The 25,879-nt window shown below is 32.5% G+C and overlaps 2 protein-coding genes and 1 long non-coding RNA gene across 3 annotated transcripts; all 3 read right to left on the bottom strand.

Annotated features, from left to right (window-relative positions):
* Positions 1-1,103: 1,103 nt before the first annotated feature.
* On the bottom strand, positions 1,104-9,382 carry LOC110663567 (probable ubiquitin conjugation factor E4). Its single transcript, XM_021822923.2, is given in 19 exon segments — positions 1,104-1,554; positions 1,649-1,738; positions 1,912-2,076; positions 2,197-2,289; positions 2,543-2,665; positions 2,781-2,876; positions 2,965-3,168; positions 3,256-3,345; positions 3,828-3,942; positions 4,053-4,165; positions 4,278-4,481; positions 4,944-5,096; positions 5,268-5,547; positions 5,646-5,797; positions 6,040-6,215; positions 6,218-6,243; positions 8,361-8,532; positions 8,535-8,644; positions 8,646-9,382. Coding segments are annotated over 19 exon segments (3,072 nt in total). The 5' UTR covers positions 9,176-9,382; the 3' UTR covers positions 1,104-1,374.
* Positions 9,383-10,155: 773 nt separating this feature from the next.
* LOC110663559 (cyclic nucleotide-gated ion channel 2) lies at positions 10,156-14,918 on the bottom strand. The gene is made up of 8 exons (XM_021822910.2): positions 14,732-14,918; positions 13,976-14,651; positions 12,026-12,241; positions 11,614-11,930; positions 11,402-11,513; positions 11,082-11,318; positions 10,906-10,992; positions 10,156-10,821 (listed from the first exon to the last, which is right to left on the bottom strand). Exons 1-8 carry the CDS (start codon positions 14,767-14,769, stop codon positions 10,336-10,338), a joined length of 2,169 nt encoding a protein of 722 aa, XP_021678602.2. The 5' UTR covers positions 14,770-14,918; the 3' UTR covers positions 10,156-10,335.
* Positions 14,919-24,821: 9,903 nt separating this feature from the next.
* On the bottom strand, positions 24,822-25,624 carry LOC131183393 (uncharacterized). Its single transcript, XR_009151493.1, has 2 exons — positions 25,403-25,624; positions 24,822-25,155 (listed from the first exon to the last, which is right to left on the bottom strand). It is a non-coding gene; the product is annotated as an uncharacterized LOC131183393 (long non-coding RNA).
* Positions 25,625-25,879: the final 255 nt, after the last annotated feature.

Raw genomic sequence — 25,879 nt, 5'->3', positions numbered from 1 at the left:
TATTTGACAATTTTATTCATCAATCTTCATTTATCTATTATTTTTAGCAAATAGTGTGTTTGATAAAAGGTTGAAAAATCAGAAGTTAAATGCTATTTTTGTAAGAAGTTGTTTGGTACGAGATTAATAAGGGGTTTATTATTATTCATATAAATTTTAACTTTCATTAATGTTATTTAAATACTTAAAAGAGAATAGGTTAATTTTTTACCTCATTAATATTTATACCTTTTTGAGAGGATAAATGTTAATTTTGGTAGCTTAGGTTAATAATTAGATTCCTGAAGGGTGTGTTTGATAGAAGGCTAAAAAAATTAAGGATTAAATATTATCCTTGTAGGTTAAAAAATTAAGTATTAAATATCAATAAAGTGAAAAGCTAATTTATTCTCTTTTAAATATCTAAATAATAATGATGAGAGTTAAAAGTTACAAGGGTAACAATTACCTTTTGTTAACCTCATACCTAACACCCTAAAGATTAAAACCTACAAATATAACATTTAATCCTTAATTTTTTAACTTTTTACTAAATACACCTAAGTTTTTACTTTTAAGGAGAGTAATTATTAACCTAGACCCTCAAAATTAATATTTATCCTCCCAAGAACATAAATATTAATGAGGTAAAAAGTTAATTTAATTCAAATAATATTAATGAAAGTTAAAAGTTATAAGGGTAACGATTATCTCTTATTAAACTCATATCAAACAGCCCATGATCTAAACTCAACTCAAATCAACTAAGTTTTTATCTCAAAAATTTAAAATCGGCTATATAAATTTGCTTCCTCCACTCTAAACCCCATGATCTTCCTTTTTATGTCAAGTGGATAAAAAAATTGAAGAATGTTCAGCACTAAACTACGAATCCGTACCCCAAGTAATAACTCTTTTAACATTACTGATATATTTTTAAAAAATTATTATGGAAAGATTTTACAATCAATATTAAAGAATTGATTAAAAAAATAATTTTTAAAATTGTAAACAATTAAATTTTCAGTGACTTTCAATAATAATAGTAAAAGAGTCACTTCCTGCTGGTGAAATTTTTCAGATGAACGGCTAGACCCAATCAAACACATGCAAAAGATAGAAGATAAAGGAACAAGAAATAGATTCTGAGACTTGCAGCAAATTTATAGAAGACAATTTTGAGGATTCACAAATTAACCGGGTAAAACCTATTGCACAATGTGACGAGTGAAGTTGGCCAACAGTTTGGCTGTAAATAATAAATTAACAAGCACTAAAAAATCAAAAAGCTTTCGTCTGAAACCATTTTGTCATTTTACATTTGACATTTAGAAGTCGGAACTGGGATGCCCCAAGGTAAAAGCTTTAATAAACTTCTATAAAAGCTCTAATGCCCTAGTCAATTAACATGTCTCCAGTTGTTCTTTGTATCGCCGCTTTAGAGCTCTGCATGCTGAAGTCATCCCCGTGCCTTTTTAATTCTTGGGATCTAATGAATTCCTCAATTCTTGCCTTCAACTCAACATTTGGAATCAGCATGTCCGCAGTGAGATGGGAGCGGTTGAATGGATCACTCTGCAGTTCACATTAAATCAATTTGGATGCCTGATAAAATGTAGGCTTTTGTGATAAAATTGAACATGAAAGCATGAAGCAAGTGAAATTTTACATTGTCACTAAGAAGATGCCTTTGAATGACAGGTCTGTCTACTGTGATTCTTGAAGAAGGTAAGATCACCGGATCCTTCATCAAAGTGTACTGCAAAATACAAAAATATATACATAAAACATTATCGTGTTGTGTTATACATCCTTGATTCACTGTCCCCCTTCATAAATGGCAGATCATTATCACGCCTCACTCACCAAGACACTTTCAGGGAAACTAAAAAAAAAAAAAAAAAGAAAAAGAAAAAGGTGCACAGGACATACTTGAATTGGATCAAGGAATTCATCCGGTATCTCTCCAAGGGCAGCTTCAGTGTCCATTGCCTCAGAAGCTGCCACTTTGGCTTTGACACCGAGCTCAATGAATTCCTGTATAACCCTCCCATCTTCACCAATTCTCCTAAGCACATTAGCTGCAGCATTAAATAACTAGAGCAGGCAAATAAAGTCAGATTGTGTTCAATCAACTAGTACAGATTCTCTCATGAAAGTTTGGATTCTAATAGCACATTAGAAGTTTGTGGAGAAGCTTCAAAACAGTTACACTACCTGCTCATTGTATGATCGACCATCCTTAGAGATAGCAGCTGGAAATATGTTTTCTGTATCACCCCTTGCCAGATGAACATATACATGGACAATCTTCAAGTGAACGAATAAAAAGAAAGTAAAATAGTGATAACAAAACAGAAATGTATGTATAATAAATTTTATGGTGATACCAAACAAAAATGCATTTATAATTTTCACCCAGTTTAGCCTGATAACATAATAATAAAATTTCTCCTATAGAAGCAGAATCTGTTGATCCTGGATTAAAAATTCACTTGAGCAAGTAAGCACTAACACAAGATGTCAGCAGATTCAACAGAATTAATTAGAGCTGCATGCTAACCTGTTTAAGCAACTGTTTTGGGCGGAATTCATACTTTTCTGGGTCTTTAAGAGTTAGAGATTTTCTTTGGGGACCCACAAGTTGGAACAAAAAGTAATTGAGCATGCTGGCCACTCTTTCAACCTGTAACACGGAAACATGTAATCAGTCAAAAATACATAAAAAGGAAATAACATTAAGCCATTCAACTGCTGATTGATAGTAGCATAGATAAGCAAGCTGGAGAAAAAGATTGTACCATCTCAGGAAGTAGAAAAGGTGCTGTAATTTGCTCTGATGTAAATGCTAGCATGCTCACATCTTCATTTGCCAATTTCATATCAATCCGAATGATCTAAAAACAACAAGAAATATCGACCCAAGTACTTTAGCTTTCTTAAAGATTCTTCAATAAAGTTATGAACATTATTACATATACCAACATTCTCTTGGGAATGGAAAAGACGGGTCCTCTCCTGCCTCTCTTGAGCTGGCCTTCGCTCCCATTCTGTAGTGTTTGACATCTCAGCTTCCAACTCTTTAAGTTCAAGAATTTTGTTCAGACTTTCATCAAGAAGAAAGATGCTATCATTGATCAGGAAGTTTAAGAAATTCAGATAGACACCCTTTTCCTCTTCCTTAGCAATCTGGAATGACATAAAATAGAGTGTGCGTGAGAGAGAGAGAGAGAGAGAGAGAGGGAGAGTAGATAATTCCAGCCCTTGCTACTATACCTGTCTCCAAGAATTTCGATGACTAGGGACCTCCCAGAGGTATTCAAGAAGTTCTGCAATATTATGTCGGATGTTGAACTTATCATAAAACTGCACAAGATAGAAAACAGAACAATTATGGTCCATGGAACCCAAAAATTCCATTATTTGACATTGAAGACAGATAAATCATTACTTGATAATTCAATTAGATAAAAATGCAACATGAAATACAATAAAAGGGATGCATTGAGAACTAGTCCTGATAAAAGGAGTGAGCTAAATGCCTAATTAGAATATTCAAGAAAGAACGTAGATCATATTCCTCCTGACATATGACAATACCAGACAAAAACAAGAGAGCCAGTCCCCCACCACTGTTGACTCTAGATTGTTTGTCAAGTGTATAGCCAATATAAAGAAATTACTGCCTGTGGGATTAAAATATATCTAGAATAAATGCTTAAATTCAACGGTATGATAAATAACATTTGCACAAATCAGCTGGTTGCAAAGGATTAATGCTACAGTTTGCTTCCAGCCAAGTGATGAAAACAATTGTCTCTCAGAAAATCAAATGTCATGGAAGTCACCTGGGTATGAGAACCAGTAAACTCAATGTCAACATAAAGCTTCAAGAGGTTCCTGACAAGATACTCAAGGGACAATTGATGCCCTTCAAACAGAGTAGTCGCAGGAGATGAACCACTGCAATTGCAACAACCAAATGTTGTGAAAACCTATATTTACATGTTTCCAAATTCAAATGAAAATTTTGAAACAATCTATGCATGCAAAATGGAAGACATCAAAATCACCTTCTACGAGGCATCCAGCAGTTCAATACTTCAACCATCTTTGCTCTTAGATAAGGGTTTCTAATGTATGTTGGACTTGCCATGAACATGATAATAAAGTTCATAAAATCATCCTGCCAAGCAAGGATCATATGAACAAAAAAAAAATCCATATTAATGATGTGAAGTTTGTCAAAAATGAAAAAGGCATAATTTCAGTATAAAGCATTTTAACAAAAAGCCTACCAACAAGACCCCATCCAAAGCTTTTGGAATCCGGGAAGCAAATATAAGCAATTCCATGGCATCATCCACAAAATGTTCAGGCAAGGATGCAAACTCCATAGGGCATGTTGGTGGCAGAGGCATTTTAAATCCACCAACCAGACCAACCAACCAAACCACGATTAACCGGTAGAAAGAAAGTGCCTGCTGAATAAGTGCTTCATCCTTTTAAAAAGGATAGAAAGAAGACATCAGCATAATCAGAAAGAAAAGATAGCCACTTAAAATTGACACATTAAGTCGGTAAGTGTCACACACAATGGATAAAAACATTACTTAGAAGACAATAAAGCAGGGAGAAGGTTGAGAAAACACAAAGATGGCAAATATCCTGGACACAGTGCTACATAAAGCTTAAGAGTTGGCCTAAAACAAAGGTTCCTAAAATAAAGTAAGAAGTCATCAAGCAGCAACTTCCATCACTGATCACACTTATTCAATCTTCTTCCGTAATAACATGATTACCCTTTAACTCTCAGTACACTAATGCCCCACATGAGCTCCACACAAAAAATAAACAGCCAGTTAGAAGATGCCATTGCTTAGCACATTTTGTGAGAATGTGTATATATGCAGGTGCATTTTGAAGAAGAGGAGTGAAAAACAGAGAGAAGGGAGATCATCTACCCTTAGTATCTGAGCTTCGTAGCAAAGCTTTTCTTGTGAATACAACTCTAAATCTTTCTCAAGGCGAGCAATATCCAGCTGCAGTTGTGGAGAAGGTGACTGCTCTTGCATGGCCTTCAGCGTCGAGAGACTGTCTTCACACCTTGAAATGTCCTGTAATTATGTTTATTAGTAAAGATAAGTCTCTCTCTCTCTCTCTCTCTCTCTCTCTCTCTTACACACACACACACACACATATGAAGCAGTCTAAATGATATATAACAGAGAACCAACGATTACAAATGTGGCATACCTCTGCCTAGGCATAAAAGATGTATCCATTACCTGAACTAGATGCTTAAAGTCCGAAAATGCTTTTAAAAGACCCAAGTTGAGCACTCTTGCAGTCATAAAGAAGCATTCACAGATAAATGTGTATTTAGCCTTTTTACCACTACTTGATGTAGGGTTATCAGCACCACTACCAGAACTGGAGGCTTCATGAGATTGAAGCAAGCGATTTTCACCATCACTAGAATGAGAAGGAACAACTGCTTTCCCATGATTATCTTTATTAATCCACTCAGCAACTTCTTCTGATGATGCATGTAGAGCTGTCAGCCCCCTACAATACATTGAAATCAATTAAGAACTAAAAATCAGGACAGCAGGATAATCAATAATATCATAACAATAATTGAACTGTATTAAGCAATGCATCACCTTAGATCCAAACGATTACCGTAAAACACATATTTTGGATCAATCTTATCCCTTTTTGTCAAATTTAGATCCAAAAATGGTTCACAAAGCTTAAGCATGACAGCACTTAGATTAACAAACATGCCTGAACTTGCACAAGATATAGGATCAACCTGAAACAAATGTAGAATACATTGTCAAAGTAGAGGGGGGAAGATATTTGTATAATCTAAGGGATATTATTACTTAGAAAATCATCATGCACACGCCAGGTTAGAATAGAAAGATAAATTTTCAAAAGCATGTTAATTTACTGGAATTATTATTGACTGAGATAAAGAAAAAGTAACATTCTTGTTTAAATCATAAGCATTCTAATCCCGGCACAAATAACCCATACATGAAAGAAAAGTACCTGTATATGGGCTCTCGATGGATTTCTATTGATCACCTCAGCAAGATATTGAAGAACATACTCACGTGTATCACTGCTTTTAAGCAAAGTGAAGAGAACCTTTTCTAGATCATCATATAGATTATTCATAAGAGTCTTAATTGTGGTGAATGAAGATAACAAATCAGCTTGTCGGCAGTCGATACTTCAGAGAAACACTGCTGTCTGGTGTTTTCAGGAGATCAAGAATCAGTTAGATACTCTTATTTGTTAATAAACATCCCAGCCAAGAGAACTTGACAAAATTTCCTTAAATACAATCCAGCATAGATGACAGTGTTCTATATTTCTGAAAAACACTTTTTTTTTTTTTTTGCATTTAAATTGTAAATGGCAAGAAAAGAATAATTAATGAATCTAACAATAAGAGAACAAAACTTCAATTATGACTAAAGCATCTAAAAAGCACTGTGCCATGCCTTAACTAGAGATATCTAAGAAATGAAAGAGACCCTCTTTCAAATCACTTAAATTAAACCCTCGATAATTCTCAGAATGCAATGATTCTAAATAAACCAAAGAAAAGCACCCAATGTCAGCATCCCCAGCATATATCTCCCCCATATCTGAACCTGTAATGCCTAGAGACAGAGGGAAAGGAATTAAAGGGAAGAGTAAGGGAGGGACATGTGTAAAGAAGGAAAGGCCTAAAACACTTGGCCAATTAAGCACTAGAAAGACCATGTCAATTTTGTGAAGAACGATAATTGTTCTTTGCCCTCAGCATCAACGCTGGAAGGGAGGGGAACTCCATGTGTAAAGAAGGAAAGACCTAAGCGCTTGGCCAATTAAGCACTAGAAAGACCATGCCAATATTGTGAAGAACGATAGTTGTGCCTTGCCCTCAGCCTCAACGCTGCTCCCACCCAATGAAGAGTAATGTATGAGAATTAAAGAAAAATTGAATTGGAAATTAACCAAGTTAACATCATAGCCTTGCAGTCAAAACCTTAATATAATAAACAGAAAGCAGCAAAACATAAACCAAAATCATTTGTAAGTTTATTCTACCATGACCTCATTCTGTATAACAACAATATATACCCACTTTACCTAATCCAACAACAATCAAGAAAATTTCTGAAGAATACTAGCAACCAGAAAATCTAACACGGGGCGATTGGTCATTGCCCATTGGTTGAACAGGCAGACACCATTGCAAATGAATAAGAAATAGCATACTTATGCTTATCATCCATGAAGTCTGTAGCAAATCTCACAAGCCTAGGCTATACCCTGCTAAGTTTACTTCATCACAAGGTCATGGAAACAAACTACCAAATGATCCAACCAATACACGTAACAGAAGGCTATAATTCACTGCCCACCTCAGGACCATTAAACCTCCTTCCAGGCTTGCAAATCTAGAACAAACAAGAGATGATGGACATCCAATGCCATTAATTTATAGTGCTAATTTGAAACGATAACTTCAGTCTGGCTGAAATTAATTATTTCAAGGATAATTTTTGTAACATTTTAATGGCAAAATAATGGTGTTACCGTTGCATGAAATATGAGGATAGAATTGAGTAAGAGAACTAGGCTCTAAGCTGCATTGTCAGAGGCAACTAAAATCAATTTATCATTGCAAGCAATATTGAATTGATTAACTAATGATAGATGTATATATAGCAAGGCAAATTAAATCTAATTAACATCATTACTGAACTTCTGCTTGGCAAGAATCTTTCATTAAATCAAGTGCAACACATGTTGTCATCATATTTTTTCAGATAGGGAAAATGAAATTTATGCCATCTCATTCATCCAAAATTGCTAATTAAGTGTCGCTCCCATGTACTTAATATAAACTACAAAGATAAAAAAAAAAAAAAAAAAAAAAAAAAATACAAACAAATCTCTGAACGTTTTAGGACTTCCTAATATAAATATTGCAGTTTGTAGAAGCCTAAAGAATTGCATTTATGTGGCTGTATGTTCAATTTCCATGCGACACTTCCATATTTAGCAGCAAAATGAGGTCTGGCATGACTATCATTTATCTTATAGAGACATTAAAATTAAAGGGGGCAAAAATCCAAACCTTGATCAAATTTACAAATATCGCCAATCCTTTTTAATTTTGTCAATTATAGACACAGTCTTTCAAATTGGTGTCAATAAAATCAATACAAGCTAACTTCAAAATATACTTTCCTTTACTTTTACATATCAGACATCAAAATTCGTTTACTTTTCTCAACCTCTCAACAGCCAAAAAAAACCTTAATGACAAGCAAATGTACAAAACAAATCAGAAAAATTAATATTCTACTCACCCAACATCCGGCTCGCTCTTGAAAATGGTGTGATCAGGCAATGCACTAACATGAAAAAAGGGCCCCAAAATACTGGTCATTTCGATAACTCTTCCATTCAAATAAGCCCCTTTGGGAATCCACCACGGATGATTCACAAGGGACTTAACTCCCACGGGAAAAGTAAGCAAAACTTCAACGCCCTTAAAGGCTGCTGAAAATTCCCCAACACTGATACCTTTATAACATTCCCTCTCAAATCCTCGTAAAGCCCCTTCAATATGGGGTCCAAGCTATCAAAATCCTTCCAGAAACAAATCTTCCAAAAACCTCGGAGGCGGCTGTGTTCCGCCGCTGTTAAACTCATCTACGTCAGCGAAAATGAGAGGAAGAAGCGGCGAAACATTGGATTTTTTAGGATCAGAATTAAAAGGGAACATGTCTGGATTCCCCAAATGAATTCTACAATAAGAAACGAACAACTTCTTCGCTTGCTTGATTGAGGATTCCAATTCTAATTTGATATTTTTGTCCTTCATATTAGCAATTTTCTTCTCCTCTTCCGTCGCGCGGCGATAGCAGCCAAGTAGGTACTGGAACGGAGGCTCAGCTCCTGGGAATTGTCCCGATAGGCGATCAATCAGCACGCGTTCCACCAAGTCGCGATTCACCTTCAAGTCTTTCCCTTCACTAAGGATCTCTGCTGCGGTCATCTCCAAGTAGACAATTCGAGAATCAGCAACTATGGAGTCGGTGAGGGAGACTAGCATGATTTTGCGGAGGATGATATCCTCGATTTCCTCGAGGGACCTTTGGGGCTTCTTAGAGGAGGCCATGGACAATAACAACCAAATTATATAAAATAATGAGAATAATAATTAAAAAGTGTTATGATTTAGAAATTTTTCTGGAGAAACAAACGGAAAGGGTTTAGGGAAGGCAGAGCCCAGAGGAAGGAGGAGGCGCAGCTGAAGGGAACCGTGCGTTGTTGAACCCTTTTATCATGCTTTCGTTTTCAGAGGCCTCTAGGCCAACCCAAACATAAACCGTATCCAATTTTACTTGGAGTAGGAGTAAAAATAATGATGATGATTATTCTTCATAAAATACAAGAATTTATATTTTTAATGAAGTATAATTTTTTTTCTTTTATATGAGATAATTAAATAAATATTAAAAATTAAATTAGAAATTTTTTATCTATAATATAGTGAGAATATAAAGAGAATGATGATTGAAAAAAATATTAATAATAATTTAATATTATAATAATAAAAAATTAAATTTAATTAGTTATTAAAATTAATTTATTTTAAATTTTTATTATTTAAATTAATTTTAATATATATTTATATTTATATAATTTGTAATCCAACCTATACTTAAATTTTACAACATTTTAAACAGTAATTTCACTTATATAAAATTATAATATTATTTTTATATAATTTAATTTAATTTAATGACTAAAAACATATTATATATTTGGGGTTTAAATTTCTATTCTCCAAAGTTTTTTATTTAAAAAATTATATAATAATTTTATCGTTTATTAATTACTTCTTGCTACTTTCTTTCTTCCAAATCTTGCCCTTCCTTCTATAATTTTTCTCCCCCTTTAGCTTTACCCCACAAAAGAAAAATAATAATAATTACAGTAGGAAGGGCGGGAACTTTTAACTGAAATTTGGATTTCTCTTTTTCATATTTAGATTTTGGATTTTACTGAAAGCTGGGATGAATTTACAGACAAATTTAGCAGGAAAAGAATTGATTTTCGGAAGCAAGCAGATTCTAAGACATCACAAAAAGTGGATGAACGAAAAATAAACATTTTATTTCCTTGGGAAGAATGCAGCTATTTTCCAATGCTCACATCATACAAAAAAAGAAAGTAACTATTCCATGGCTTACCATGGTGAAATTTTTTGCCTAAAGAAAGAAATAATACTTTTATTAAACAAGGGAGAGAAGAGAAGAGTTGGTAAACAAGTTCTTATTCGAGGTGGTCATGTGGCCTGATTGACATGAACATTGCAGCATACTGCAGTAGCCGACGTTCAGTGCCTCCATTTTCTATTACAGGAATCATCGGACCTCTAGTCCTCGTCCTGTATCGCCGCCAAGCAAATTGTATATTCACTGCTGCCCATGTTCGCCAATTCGATGAGTAATACCTCGCAGTTCGCTTAAGCCTTTCGTTGGCAAATTTGTAGCGGAAGTGATCTGTGATGTAACGAAGATGGTCTGCACCAAGACCATATGCTTCCGTGGATTCTACACAAACAAATGTAGCAGATGAGGCTGGAAGCCTGTCTATGAATGGGCGACGAAGGCACCAAGAGAGCAGCTCATCACCCAGAAACCCTCCTGGTTCAAGCACACTTGTTGCTACCATGCCTTTACTGAGGCTTTGGCTTCTCTTTATACGTCCGCGAACAATGAACAGCATCCTTTGCACAGGGTCTCCTTCTCTAATTATCTGCTTCACAAGGCCAGGAAAATTTGTCACACACTTATTACTATTAAGGCAGCGAAATGATATAAACTAAATCTGGTTTTGCACCTTTTCATCTTTAGAGAATACAAGAGGCTTAACCCGATCACAGATGTTGTCAAGAATAAGATCATCCAAGTTGTGGAATAGAGGTACCTGAAGGGAATTTCAAGTTATGGTAAACAATGATTAACAAAATGATATAGAGGATTAAATATTTCAATGGCAATGGTTATGTCCGCTACCTTCTTAATGAGGTCTAAGCAAAGGTAGCGTTTGATATCTCTTCGGAGTCCTTCAGGTAAGTCTTTGATTAATTCCATCTCATCATGTCCTCCCATGGCTGCCCATCTTTGTCGTTCAAAATGGCTAACTCTCTGCCTCAAACGAGATGGTAACTGTCTCCGCCTCATCCACCATTCCATATCTCTGCATCTCAGCTGCATTTTCCTCTTCTTTGCCATGACCGCGTGCAAAAACACCTTCATTGATTAATCTATTAGTTTGAATCAGATGTTTAAAAATTGTTAACAATTTTTCAACATATACATGAAATGAACCTCACCTGGATATTCCCAATCAACAAAGTAAAGAGCAACAAACCACTGAGCACTATGCATATACTGAACATCACTTCTATCCAATTGCTGGTGGGTTCAAGATCATTGCCAAAGGTGCTGCAGATTAATAAGGACAAACTCATGACTTCAATTCTATTTTAGTTTTCAGAGACCAAGAATTGCTAGAAATGACTTTCAGTTTTGTTGTATCAAATACCTGAGGGTTATTAAACCCCAGAATATGGGATAAAGGATCTTGACAGCAAAAGAATTGCTAGAAATGACAGGAAGAGCAGTCTTATAAATTCCATATTTGAATGGCCCTGTAGTATCCAAGCACATTGGCTTTCTGATAGTGGTAGTAAAGTTACCAGCACATGGATTTCCAATTGTGCTTGCCGGTACCAGAAACCGATAACAGATCTCCTCTGAGCAGGACAAAGAGAGGTCACACTTTGGTCTTCTTTGACACTGCTGCCTGAGGCACGAAGCGGCACGTTGAATAGCAAGAACATACCAACATCCTCCAGCAACCTGTAAATTAACAAACATATTTCTTTCTAATCCCAGAATTTGTCGCATGAAGCAAAATGTATTCAGATAAAGAGGAAGATTAATTATTAACATACGTGAGATGCTATGAAGTAGGCAATGAGATTAAGGCCAAAACCCCACCAAATAGTACCGAAGATGTAACCTGTGACCTTCTGCATTTTTCTCATCAAGTAAATGCAGTGATACACTTTAGGCAGGAATTGGAACATGAAGATCAATAGAAGTATTGTCATTATGAGCTTAATCTGCTCTTCTCTGATCAATTTGGGAAGAACTAACCAGAATACAAACTGCAAAACCAAAATGAACAAAGAAAGATCTAATTGTGAGCTTAACAGATAGTAATCACCAGCTGGCCCTGAAATCAAACAAAAGATTTGGCGGTGGTTTCATTGTCAACTCAACTAAAGCTAGATTAACAGTGAGTAGATTCTTTCACCTAGAGAAGTGGAATCTGCTTAATCATCATAATCAAAATCAAATGACGTACGTATCCAACAGTCGACAATGCAAATTAATCACTTCAATTCCCTTAGTAAAATGCAGGGTGGGGTATTGTGGAACCCAGAACCCAACCACTTATTCCTTCCACCAAATTATTCAACTCTGGAGATCACTGTAGAGTGTAGACATTGTCATAATCAGCAAAAACACAAAATCTCCCGCTTACCTTCCTCTTTTCTTCTTTTATATTATCATTCTCTCAAGGTAACAAATCTTAACATTCATGGAAAAGGACAAGCATGACCATTATACTAATCTTCCCAAAATAATTTATCCATAAAAAACTTTGGATACAAATTGGTTAGTAAAGCAAAGTCCCACTACATAATTTTATATATAATTGGTTTTAGCTGATATTTAAATTGAAAATTTGATGATATTAAAGACAGACTCCAATATTATAATATTAAAGTTAAGAAATTTTTGGGTCCACTTATTAAATAAATAGGTGAACCTCACATATTATGTATCTTTGATTCATGGTCCACGTATTAAATAGGTGAAGCCCACCTATTATGTGTCTTTGATTCATTGTGGATATTTTAAATTAAATTAATTTTTTAAATTGAAAAAAATACTTTTTAAAAAATAATATTTTAAATGTTGTTGAAAATTTATTTTAAAATTTTTATGTTTAAAATATATTAAATTTAATTTTAATTAATATATATAATGAAGACAGAACCTCAAAATTAACATTCAAAATATTCAAAACTACTCTGAGCCTCTCATCACTAACTTGTTGAGTTGAACTGAAATTACAAATAATATACAATTAAAATTCAATCAGATATCTGAAAATAAATTTGCTCAACGTTATAAAATAGCGCACCGACAACTACAAAACTGTAACTGAATCGTAGCATATTAACCCAGAAATAAACAAAACGACAAACGACATGATCACCGTGCACTACGCCAGACAAGCTACGCTTAAAATTAAAACCCGAACCGGTAACCCACATCCTTTTTTTATTAATCAGCCCTATCATATTATATGGAGAATGATATTATACTCTTGGATTTGTGTAAATTTTCTTATATGGAATAATAAATTAATAATATATAAATATATAAAAGTAAAAAATATGATAATTGTCAAATAATTTTATAATTTTAAAAAATAAATTTTTTTTAAATTGCAAATAAAATCTATTATTGTACATGTGTCTTCATGTAATCTTCTTACATGAAATTACAGTATTTCAAAAAATTACCATACACCCTTATGCTTAATTGTTGAAATTTTCTATTTGGTAAAATTGATGTATTTAGAATAGTTTAAGGTTGATTATTAATATATTGAAAATATTAAAAAATAATATTTACTTAAATATAATAAAGTAAATTTTACTTAATTATAAGGAGATGAAATTCATATTTACGAAGTGAAGATGCATGTCGTAATAATCTTTTTAGTTTTATTGTTCACTTAAGTTTCCACGTGGCAAAAAACGATTGGACAAGTTTAAGGCAGTAACTTTGAAGAAACAGAGCTGAGCTCTACAAAGTTCACTGACCTGTGGGACTGGCACTATCACAAACGCATCGAACCAGAACCCTCTGAGGGAGCGCACGTAATGGGAGGCGATGGCAGGTGCGTCCCACACGAGTTTCCCACACCCAATTACTAGTGACTCTCGCGACACGTACGCCAACCTGAACTGCAACCACAGGTGGCACAAATGCACGGCGTCCACGCACGTGCGGAGAACAGTCAGGATTGCGGCTAACGCACCATCCATGTACAGGCACGGAGCTCCACCTCTTCCGATTGACAACGCGTAGAAGAACAATGGATCAATGGCCACAGCCATGCCACGTGCCAGAAGGAAAGCGCGGTTCCACTTCTGGACGCGCTTGCTACGCGGGTCGAGGACGGTTCCGAACGGGCCTGTGGGTAGGCGCGATTGGGCCCGGGATGAGGGACACTTCTTGGGATCCGGCCGGTTCTGAATAGGGACAAGAGATGAACCAGCAGAGGCCACCCATTCGGGCTGATGGGCGTGGTCGCAGCTAGTGGAATGGAAGACAGGGACGCCAACCTGGGTGCAGGCATAACATTCTATGGAGTTAGTGATGGGGTTGTCATCCATATTGATGTTATTGTTACTGCTACTGCTGCTGCTGTTGTTAACGCTATTGTTGCTACTCTCATTCTGCTTGTTCCCCCGGTGGCAAAGCAGTCCAATCCACCTGCCATATACATTAGAATAATTTATTAAACATGTATTTATACAAGCAAGAGGGAAGGAGGGAGTAGTGTGCATAAGTACCTTGGGAGAGAGAAGTGGAAGTGGGGCTGAGAAGGCATGATTGGAAGAGTAGAACCATGGGAGAGAAGAAGGTGGTGAAGAGGAAAAGAAGGAAAGGAAGGAGGAGTTTAAAGAGAGAGAGAGAGAGAGAGAAAGAGAGAGAGAAAGAGTTGATAGAAGAGGTGGGAAAGAAGAGGGGGAGAGGGGAGATGATTGTGGAAGCATTATAATGGAAAGAAGTCTGTCACGTAGCACATGAAGAGTTGCAAGAGGTGAAGGGCCAATGGAATGCGAAAGATGCGGTGGTGGGGTTGATGTATGTCTGGTGAACCACGGCGCTGGGTCCACCATGCACCTTCATGTCACTGCTGTTTGGACCACTACTTACCAACTCTAAGCCTCCTGTATGTTAGACAATTGCTTGAGTTACAGCAGCGCCAGTAGAGGCAAATGGAAAAAATATACACTCAGAGTATATCCCTTTCACTGTGTTCCACTTGCATGGGATTTTCTGTTATCACTTCCTAGAAATTTTGCAACAAAACAATTGGTAAATTTGAAACGTAAGGAAACAAGATATACTTCTGGTAAATATACATTAACATATGTTTATCATCTCATCTTAATATAAGAGAGGAAGTATGTGTTCCAATTAGCTAGCTTTAATTACACTAAAGAATTAGCAGCGTACGTCTTCTTCATTGAAAAATAATAAATTACCCAACAGTTTAAATAAACTCTAATTCAATATCAAATGTTAAATCATCACATCTATGCATAGCAAATTAAGATAAGATATTTTTCTAACTAAAACTACATATATTCAGATTTATCTACCTAACTTCTTTCAATCAACCTTCGCCTGTAATTAGCCATCAATTAATCCTATGAAAATCAGTACTGACTGGATATTCAGTGCAGTACAACTACTGATTTTGTGTATTCAATGACTTTATATATTTTAAGCAATACCTCTCTCAATTCTACTTGGGATAATACTAAAGATGTTAGGAAAAAGTGTTTAAAAAATTGACATTGCATTTATTAATGAGTTTCAGCTCATTGATGATAATGGAATCGTTTTCAGAATTTTTAAAATTTTAAATTTGAATTTCAATCGGATATATTTATAAAAAAATTACACATTATATTTCAATAATTATATGGAGGCTTTTGGAGATTATCATATATATTTATAAAAAAATTAGACATTATATTTCAATAATTATATGGAGGCTTTTGGAGATTAGTTCCTATATATATATATATATTATCAATCAACTTCTGTCAATTAAAAACAATGTGAGGCTTCAAAATAATTACAAACAATAATTAATTAATATCTTTTACTTATCAAAAAGAAGCAATTAATTAATATGTCAAAGTTGGCATAACCTAGTGTTTGATGAAATCAATGCAACTTAATTAGGGCAAATATGACTTGTCAATTGATAATAATTAACCATGGAAGAAGAAATAATGTGCTAAAAAAGATTATTGATCAATTTTTTATATATGAGACTCGATTTATTATAAATTTAAAATTTATTTATTAAATATATAAATTTATTTTAAATTTATAATATTTCTCATATAAATAAAAATTTTCACAAAGAGTGATAACACCGCATCATGATTGATCCTTTGATATTAATTAAATTCTGCCATTTCTAGGAGAAATATCTAGCAAGGTTTTTTCTACAACACAATAAAAATTATACATTTGTACAAATAAAAACAAATAATTTTCATATATATATATATAGAGAGAGAGAGAGTAGAGATGTCCTCTCTTTATAGGCCAACTTATTTTTTGTTAGTTTCTTAAAATAGGATAGCTCTATTCAGCTGGCACAAGAGTGCACCAGTGGCCTACGCTTCCCCTAAAATCAATTTTCTACGCGGAATAAAGTCCAATTTCCCACACGCGTAATTATTGAGAGGTTTAATTTATCTTAATTTTAATTTTTAATTTAATTTAATTTAAAAATTTTAATTTACGTCTAATTTAATCTAAATTTAAGAAAGGTATAACTCATCTATCGAGAGTTATTTTTTTTATTTTTTAAAATTAATTATTTTTTAATATTAATTACTTAGTTAATTATTTTTAATCTTAATTAATTAACTATAATTAGTTATTTTTATATTTTACTTTTTAATATTAATTAATAATATGAAAAAAAATAATATTTTTATATTTTTAGTTTTATTTAATTATAATTTTTTATTATTAAATTAAAAGCATAAAATACAAAAATTATATTTTTTTCATTTAAATAATTAAAATTAGTTATAGTAATAATTTTTATTTTAATTAATTATATGAAAATATAAAGATATTTTTCATATTTTCAGTTTAATTAATAATATTGAATAATAAAAATCATATTTTTATTTTTTATTTAAATAATTACACAATATAAAAATAATATTTTAATATAAAAAAATTAAATATTAAAAAATAGCACATAGTAGTTAATTGAGTTAATTTGAGCATAAATTAAAATTTGTGAATTAAATTGAATCAAAAATTAAAAATATGTTAAATTAAACATCCCCAATAAATATAAAAGATAAATTGATCCTTATCCCATTTCTTTACAGTAGCATTTCCAGAGAAAGGGAGAAATTTTAATTATGAATTGTTTAAAATTATTTTTCAATAATAATTGAACTATAAGAGAATAAATAAACAAATAATTTAATACAAGCAAATGAAAGACAAAGGGATACGGATGAATGGTATCTTGTCCCTTACCAATAATGATTTTATATATTTATATATCCATATTCTAAAATATGTTCATTGCACAGACGACATTAGTATATTCTTCGGTGTATTCTCTCTTCTAATCCTTAAGCCCGCATGCATATATATATATAAGACATTTTTTCACAAGAAAAATACTTTATTAAAGATTTTTTACTATTATTTAAATGAGATTCAACCAATATAATTAATAAATTAAACAATAGATAAATTTTTTTATATATAATTATTACGATATATAACGCATCGCTTAGGAATGATTTTAGTGAAAGATTAATAAGTTTCTAATCATCCTCTCCTTATAAATTGAATTTTAAGAGTGAATTTTACCTAAATGACTTATTTCTCACATGGTTTGATGCAACTCATGGTATAATATAGTTCATATTAATAATTAATTTAAATTAGAAAATAAATTTGAGACCTTAATTTTTATTTAAAAATAATAAATTTTAAAATAAATAATTAACTAGGAGAATTTAAATTTAAAATCATTCTGTATTACACATTTTTAAAAGATTGATTAAAATTTTTATGTTTCGAATGCAAATTTTTCCTTTATAAATGTAATTTTTGGATAAACAATTTTATTTAATTGAATATTTATTATTCAATAAAGTATTTTAATATTTATTTCTAGAATTAAAATTAAAAAAGAAAAGAAGGATCCACCAAATTTTGATGCTGTCAAATTAATGATGATGTGGTAAGGAAGTCACGATATTATGGGTATTAGCTTCTTAATTATATAACTGTCTCAAAATCTTAATTTTGTAACAAATAAATTATTCAATTCTTCCCCTCTACCTCTATTATTTTCCTTGTCCTCTTTCTAAAATCAGCAATATCAAGATCCTCTCCCATTGTAAAATTATGATACCTTCATTTTATCTCCATTTTCTTTATTTTCTTTTTTTTTTTTAAATACGTATTATAAATGTGCAAATTTAAAATTAATATTTTCAGTTTTTTTTTTCATTTAATGTCATGTTAATTTAAATTAAGTATATTTAAAGAATTTTTCTTATTTAAATTTAATTCAGTATAAATCAAAGACACAAGATATATCGTAAAATTTATTTATTAAATATATGAATTTCATATATTTATATTTTAAAATTATGGTAAACTAAATTTAAATAATAATTTTTTGTATTTAAAATTCTTAGCAACCCAACAACCTCACTGGGAGGAGCTTCATGAACCTGTAACCTTCCATGGCTGTAGACCGCAAGATTCGCAAGCTTGTATGCCACAAAATTTGCCTCTCGAAATTACCACCTTCTAGGGCTTTTTGTAGGAACTGCTGGCAATTGGCAATCACACTTATCTGATGCAAATTCATTTTTTCTTAGCTGTTCAATAGTACGCAATTCATGAGTATTTCCATAAGTTCCAAATTCAATATTTTATTTCTTTTTTATCATATTTGGAAGTTGGTAGCATATTTATATCAGAAATTTTGACTTTTAGTGTCATTATTGTTGAAAGAAATTCTTAAGCGTAAGCAAATATGTTACATCAGAAATGAAGAATTGAATTTCCAATCAAAATACTAGAGTAGAAATAACTTATTAAAATGCTTTTTTTTTTAACCTTTTGGAATGCAATTAGAATGCAGCCTTATTAAGGCTGATGTTCTACAGGACGTTTCCAATGCTTGGAAAATAGGCAATAATTTATCAATATTTGTTTGATTCATTATTAATAAATTTCTTGAATATAATTGTTTAGGTGATCAAAATCGACTTTCGTCATCCTCTCGGCTGCTCAGTGACATTTGAATGATCTGTGAATAAATATTGATTTTATTTATAACTTCAATATTACTAAATTATATTCAAGGTATGCTCATGCGTTCACTTATAAATATATATATATATTAATGTTAAATGCTAGGTATGCTCTTATATTGCATATTTTATTGATGAACTTGGTTGTGGATGTTACCTTAAAGTAATTTGGAACTCTGTGTGTGTTGGCGTGCGTGCGATATGGGTATGAATATGGATAGGACGAGTTGTCGTGACTAGAGCTTGACTCGCTAGGACCCGATCATTATATATGGATAACTCGGAATGAGTACGACTTTGAGTGAATCTCGCTAACCCCCGTACTTGAATTATTAAAAAAAAGTCCGACATGAGTTGACATCGCTGGCAGATATTGGAATTAAGAGAACTGTATAGAGGATTAGCTCTCATATATATGTGTGTGTGTGTGTGTGTGTGTGTGTGTGTGTGTGTGTGACACACAGGTGTATGAGTGTTCTAAATTATTTTTTATGCGAATACTGTTTGACTTATTTGAAATTATGTGAGTATGTTATATTTCATACATAGAAATACATTAGGTTTAGGTATTTATAGAAATTGTATTTAAAATCAGTATCTTGCTCTATGAGTCGAACGCTCATCCCTGTTCAACTATTTTTCCTCAGGTGACAAGTGAACTTATTGAGAATAACATGTTTTTTTCTTGCAAGCTCAAGCATAAAAGCTTCGCTGTATTTTTATTATCCTTGTTTCAATTTTAGAACTTTGCATGTACCAATAACATATTATTTTTATTTGTGGTTGCAATAACTTAATTTTCTGGAGTTGTAAACTTAGTCGTGTGGGATTGCTTGTATGCTTGAGATTTTATTACTGTGGATGGAGAGAGCTAAGCTCCCAAATATTTATTTATCTGTTTGAGGATTGTGAAGGTGAGCTGAGCTCTCCAGATTTTGATATTTTGTGTTTAAAAGTCAGGTGAGTTAATGTTCTTGTTGAATAATCCAATTTATTGTTGGACTTTGTCTATTTATTTTCTTAAATTTAAATTTGGACTATATTAATAGGCTTTATAGTTAGGCTAGAAATAATTAGGTTTACAATGGGTTTCAGAGGCCTTACACTGACCCAAGTACTAGTGTCAATTCGATCCAGAAATCAGATTGTGACAGCAAGATTTGCAAGCTTGTCCGCCACGAAATTTGCCAATCGAAAACAATGGGAAATTACCACCTCCTAAGGCTTTTTGTAGCAACTGCTGGCAATTGGCAATCACACCCATCAGGTGCAAATTCATTTGATTTTCTTAGCTGTTCAAAAGTATGCAATTCATGAGTATTTCCATAAGTTCCAAATTCAATATTTTATTTCTTTTTCTATCATATCTTAAAGTTGATAGCATATTTATATCAATAGAGTCATCATGGTTAAGAGAAATTCTTAAACATAAGCAAATATGTTACATCAGAAATGTAGGATTGAATTTCCAATCAAAATACTAGAGTAGAAATAACTTGGCAAAATGTGCTATTTTACTTTTTGGGATGCAATTAGAATGCAGCCTAATTAAGATTGATGTTCTATAGGACATTACCAATGCTTGGAAAATAGGCAATAATTTCTTTTCGCTACCTTTGGCTTTGATCTATGGCTTCAATTTTACTCTCATCCTTGGGGTTCATTTCAGTAGGATAAGTAGAGCTGGATTTATAGACAATGACAGCACTCTTGTACAATAGGACCCCACTTTTGTTGAATTATTGAGAAGATTATTTCTTGTCCTTTTTTTTTAATTTTTTACCTCCTATAATCCAAATTAGTGGGTCCTAAGTGTGTGTGATTGATGGTGAAAAGCTCTTTTGTTATTATTACTTTCTTATTTATTTTCAAATTTCACATGTCGTAGAGCAATATCATTGTTAGGTTAACATTTACGATGATGCTGCGTGTGAGACACATGTCATATTTTTTTGTGATCAATATGATTTTGGAAGTATATATCTAATTAATTTGTTGACAAAATTAAAATTCAGTACTAGAGTAGGGCAGGGTCATGATCCTAATTTTTGAACGTGGCACTACTTCACAACCCCACTTTATAATATTGCATCAGTACATTATTTCGTGCCTTCATTTCTTCACATAACTTAATAAAGTGGAGTTTTGAAATTCTTGTATATATAATTAGGGTGTTATTAACAGGAATGAGCATTCCTAGATTCACCCCATACATCTATTTGCTGAACTACTGCAACCTGTCGATGAAAAAAACCCCACAAGAACAAGACAAGAAGTCTCCGGAACTGCTGGATAAAGTAACCTCAGCTAGGATCCTGTCCTTGTAGACAAACTATTTAGCACAAGCAGAAATATCACAAAGTTCAAAGCAACTCCCAGCCTGGTTCACTTGTGTGCTTTTAGAATTCATCCTCCTGAAAGAACGCCATTGTTTCATGTAGGACGCGGTCATGGACTCGAATCAGGCTTCCCTGGGAGGTTATATTCGACTAGGGCTTGCTCCAAAGATTGAGGATAATATTTGTATTTAATTTATAATTTAAAAGAAGTTTGAAATTAGCTACGAGTACGAGTAAACTAACAGGAGTGATTCTATGCGTTCTCTCTCTGTCTCTCTGTCTCTCTCTCTCTCTGTCTCCTATACGTAGCTAATCCTCTGCTTGAGTTACTACTAGATATGGCACTGTTAACGAGTTTTTCATTTGTGGCTACATATTTTGATAGCTATATCTCTAGTTTATGCTATTACTAAGTTTTCAAGGGGAAAAAAAAGGAGGAAGATAAGAAAGAAAGAAATGTGATGTAATTCCCATAAAAAGAAAAGAAAATAGTAATTCCATTATTTGATATGACTTAGTTTATCCGCATTTGGAATAATTCTGTAAAATATTTAAAATATAATATATAAAATTATATTAGAAAAAATAAATATTTTATATTTAATTAATTATTTATATATAAAATCTGAACTTATCAAAATTCAACATAAATATAATTTTTTAAACTCAAACCGTCTAAACACAATAATATATATACTATTCAAACATATTTCCAAAGAATTTAATCGAATTGAATATTAAAAAACACTCAATATATTATCATTTCTATTTCATAAATACAACTATAATTGTGCTATTTATAAAATATAAATTATTTATTAAATAAATATTGTAATATAAAATAACTTATGAGTATTATATCAGAGATATAAAATTAAAATTATTATTATTTATAAACTTAAACTTTAAATTAATTAATTTTTGGAGCAGAAGACTCCAAGGTATTAGAGAGAATATTAATAAATAATAATAAAAGGCTTGGAAGCAAATCCCAAGTTAGCTTGGCTTTATCGCTGTTCTGTATGGGAAGAGCAATCACTTTTAAATGAGACGTGCCTCACGTTTGTGCTGCTGTTGGCCATGATTAGACAACAATCATCTCCTTTTGAAAATTATTGCGTCCTTTTTACTCCATTTCATTCTTTATTTTTTTTTCCTTTTCTTTCTTTGACGTAACTTTTCTTGTGAAAATGATCAGCAAAGAGAGAAGATTTTGTAGGCCATATAATTTAGGCAGCTGGAGAATAAATAAAATCAATCAATATTTTACGGAAGGTAATTGCTGTGCATAAAACGAATAGATTTTAGCCATAAATTATGATGGACTCACCATAATCAAAAGAAAATCATTATAAATCGTAAAATTAATACACACTCAACCATAAATTTACTGGCCCAATGGTTCATCGAACACCAGAATGAAATCACCTTATTACTTGCTTATTTTTCTATATTGGACAGTACAAAAGCAAAAGAAATGAAAGAAAATGATAGGGAAGTTAGCTCTTTCCTTTTTCTTTCACTCACTGTCAAGTCATACACCAGTAAATTCTATCCAAAAAGAATCATTTGGGACAAGAATCTTTTCTTGAAATTAGTTAATTTGTTACTTTAATTTCTTCTATTTTGGCAACTCAAGCATCCAATCATCTAGTCAGATGTATAGTCTGGGCAGCAACAAGTTTGGTGAGATCCATCAGGAATCAATATAAAAAAATCAAAACGCATTATGAAATGGAATGTGGTCACAGAATGCACAGTATATCAAGAATCTGTATGAGAGCTGGCTACCTAGCAGCAGTGTTATAGCTTAGCTCTCATAATAATTAATATTCTTATCACTAGCTAGTGTACATTAGCACACATGTACTTTCCTGACCAATTACAAGCAAACATATATTTATTCTGTGACGACCCAACACTTTGATACATCTTTTTCTACATATTTACTTTTTAAAGAGCTGATTGGACCCACAACACTGTTCCTTCTTGGATTATTTAATAATCATGCATTTGCAGCTGCACAGTTGCCTCCTGAATCCTCTAGGAACCTTCCACTTACGTTCAAAGTGAGAAAGGAACATCAAGATTCAACACACAAGTTGCCTTCCACATAACTACATGTATATATATTTCCCATCATCAATTAATATGATATAATTATTTGTGAAACAACGTGTACTTTTTTTTTCTAGTTTGTTAAAATATTTATTTAATTTTAAAGTTTAAGTTTATAAGTGAGTGTCTTAAAAATAATTTTATATCTATATATAATTCATTGCGAATGCTACTAAACTCGAATAGTGAATAAATATAAATTTATTTTATTTTGTATTTTAAATATTTAATTAATAAATAAAAACAGAGTTGTATTTCTTATTTTTTTTAATAATGGGAGTCTCAAAAATTAATATTTTTTTTTTATATCTCTAATAATGGGTTTCACTCACAGGATGAGATGGAATTTCTCTTTTGACCAAATAAGCAAGAGGGAGGGAGAGATTTAAATCCAGGAAGCTGAAGTGCAGGAGCTAGCCAACAGGTCAGGCCCCACCCCAGTAAACCTGTTTTTTCACATGTTAATGTTACATAGACAGGTGAAATTCTTGTTTAGAGTTTCTATTACCTAAATTCGATTTATTATAGATCTAAGGTATATGATACATGTGAGTTCATGATGGACAAAGTCTACACAAAAATATGCATATATGTATGTACATGTAATTAACTCATGCTTATAAAAAAAAAAAAATTGCATGCATGAAATTAATATAGTGAATATACATGTCAACCTATCTATTCAAAAAAGGAAGCATGCATGCATTTACTGAGAATGCGTGTGATAGTTTGCATTATTAGCCATACATGCTCATACCATAGAAGGGCATCTTCTGGGTGACCTCAATAAGCAAATTGTGAAGTACATGATATTTGTAACCTAGCTAACTATAGCAAAGAATTACTTTCTTTCTGGAAAAACCAGCAGTGACCCAATAATAGCCAATAGACAATATATTTACAAGACGATAATAATTAATAATAATTAAGTACATTGGCAAGTTAAAAGGAAAGAGCAAAGAAACTTCTGTCCTTTTGGAATATATATTATAAAGAGCAACAAAAAATGAGAGACTCCATTAATTGTTCTCTTTGTTCAATTTCCTAATTATTTTGCTTTTTATTTACTGCTCTTTTGTTATCATGGATTAAAGCAAGCGTTTAAATCAAGATTAATTAACCCTTATAATTAATCAAAGCATTTTGAAAATTTGAGACAAGTGTTTAGAATTTAATCCTTAAATAATCATATTATTGGCAGACTGCGAGGGGACTATTTTTAAGAGCTGGTAGTAGAAAACTAGAGAAAGAAAGAAAGAAAGAAAGAAAGAAAGAAAGAAACTGTGGAAGATGACAGCAACTTTGAGATTTCCAAGGCGTGTCGATCCCATCTCTCCTCTCTATATCTTCAAACTTATGGTGGGCCGTAGATCTCATAAAGCATGTGCAGATTAACATTCACATATCTCTAGCTAGAAGCAGCTGCAAATATATACACTATCAGATGAAGCAATTATTGCTCGTGATTTGTATATATTAATGTTTAAAGATTGCATTTATACAGTGCAAGAATATGTCATATCTAAATATCACTACAAGTTTTCAACAGAAAAAAGACAATCAAATATATATATATATAAATCAAATACAACAAATAATCATAAAATCTTTCCATGCATGGTAGGAAGCAAATAGCTGTTAGAGAGGAGGATGTTGCATGTTTAATTACCCTTTTGTCTCGTCTTTAAAGATCTGCTGTTGAAGCTTATGAGATCAAAATCAGGTTTGCAGGAGAGCTCTAGCTAGCTACCAGATTATGTTCTGCTACCTGCTTCAAAGGAGATGCCGGCCACTAGTAGTAATAGAGCAACAGGAGATTGGTACGTCTAAATTTGGGTAATCTTTTACATTGTTTGGTTGCTTTTCTTTTATATTTTAACCAAGAAAAGAAACTTGCATTGCATGGTTTATCTCTAATTTTTTATTATCAAATTTAGAAGAGAATCAATTAAGTTTCTTATAGTTAATCATTACAAAGTAAGTAATTACGCTAATTATGCATAAAGACAGGTGTGCGAACACATTAGCCAGATCATCACTATGATAAACTTCATTAGATTCTCGATAGATTTTAAAATTGACATTTAAAGATTTGGTTTCCGTACATATAAAAGCAGCAGCGCGCAGCCATGATGAGTGAATTATT

Source organism: Hevea brasiliensis, chromosome 9, assembly GCF_030052815.1.
Source record: "Hevea brasiliensis isolate MT/VB/25A 57/8 chromosome 9, ASM3005281v1, whole genome shotgun sequence".
NCBI classification, from domain to species: Eukaryota; Viridiplantae; Streptophyta; class Magnoliopsida; order Malpighiales; family Euphorbiaceae; genus Hevea; species Hevea brasiliensis.
This window is presented reverse-complemented; position numbering and strand designations above follow the sequence as displayed.

Coding starts and splice junctions, on each gene's coding strand:
- LOC110663559 (XM_021822910.2), bottom strand. CDS start 14,769: ATGCCTTCTCAGCCCCACTTCCACTTCTCTCTCCCAAG. Junction 11,514..11,613: donor TGGGGTTTAATAACCCTCAG/GTATTTGATACA, acceptor ATTAATCTGCAG/CACCTTTGGCAATGATCTTG. Junction 10,822..10,905: donor TATTCTCTAAAGATGAAAAG/GTGCAAAACCAG, acceptor CTTGTGAAGCAG/ATAATTAGAGAAGGAGACCC.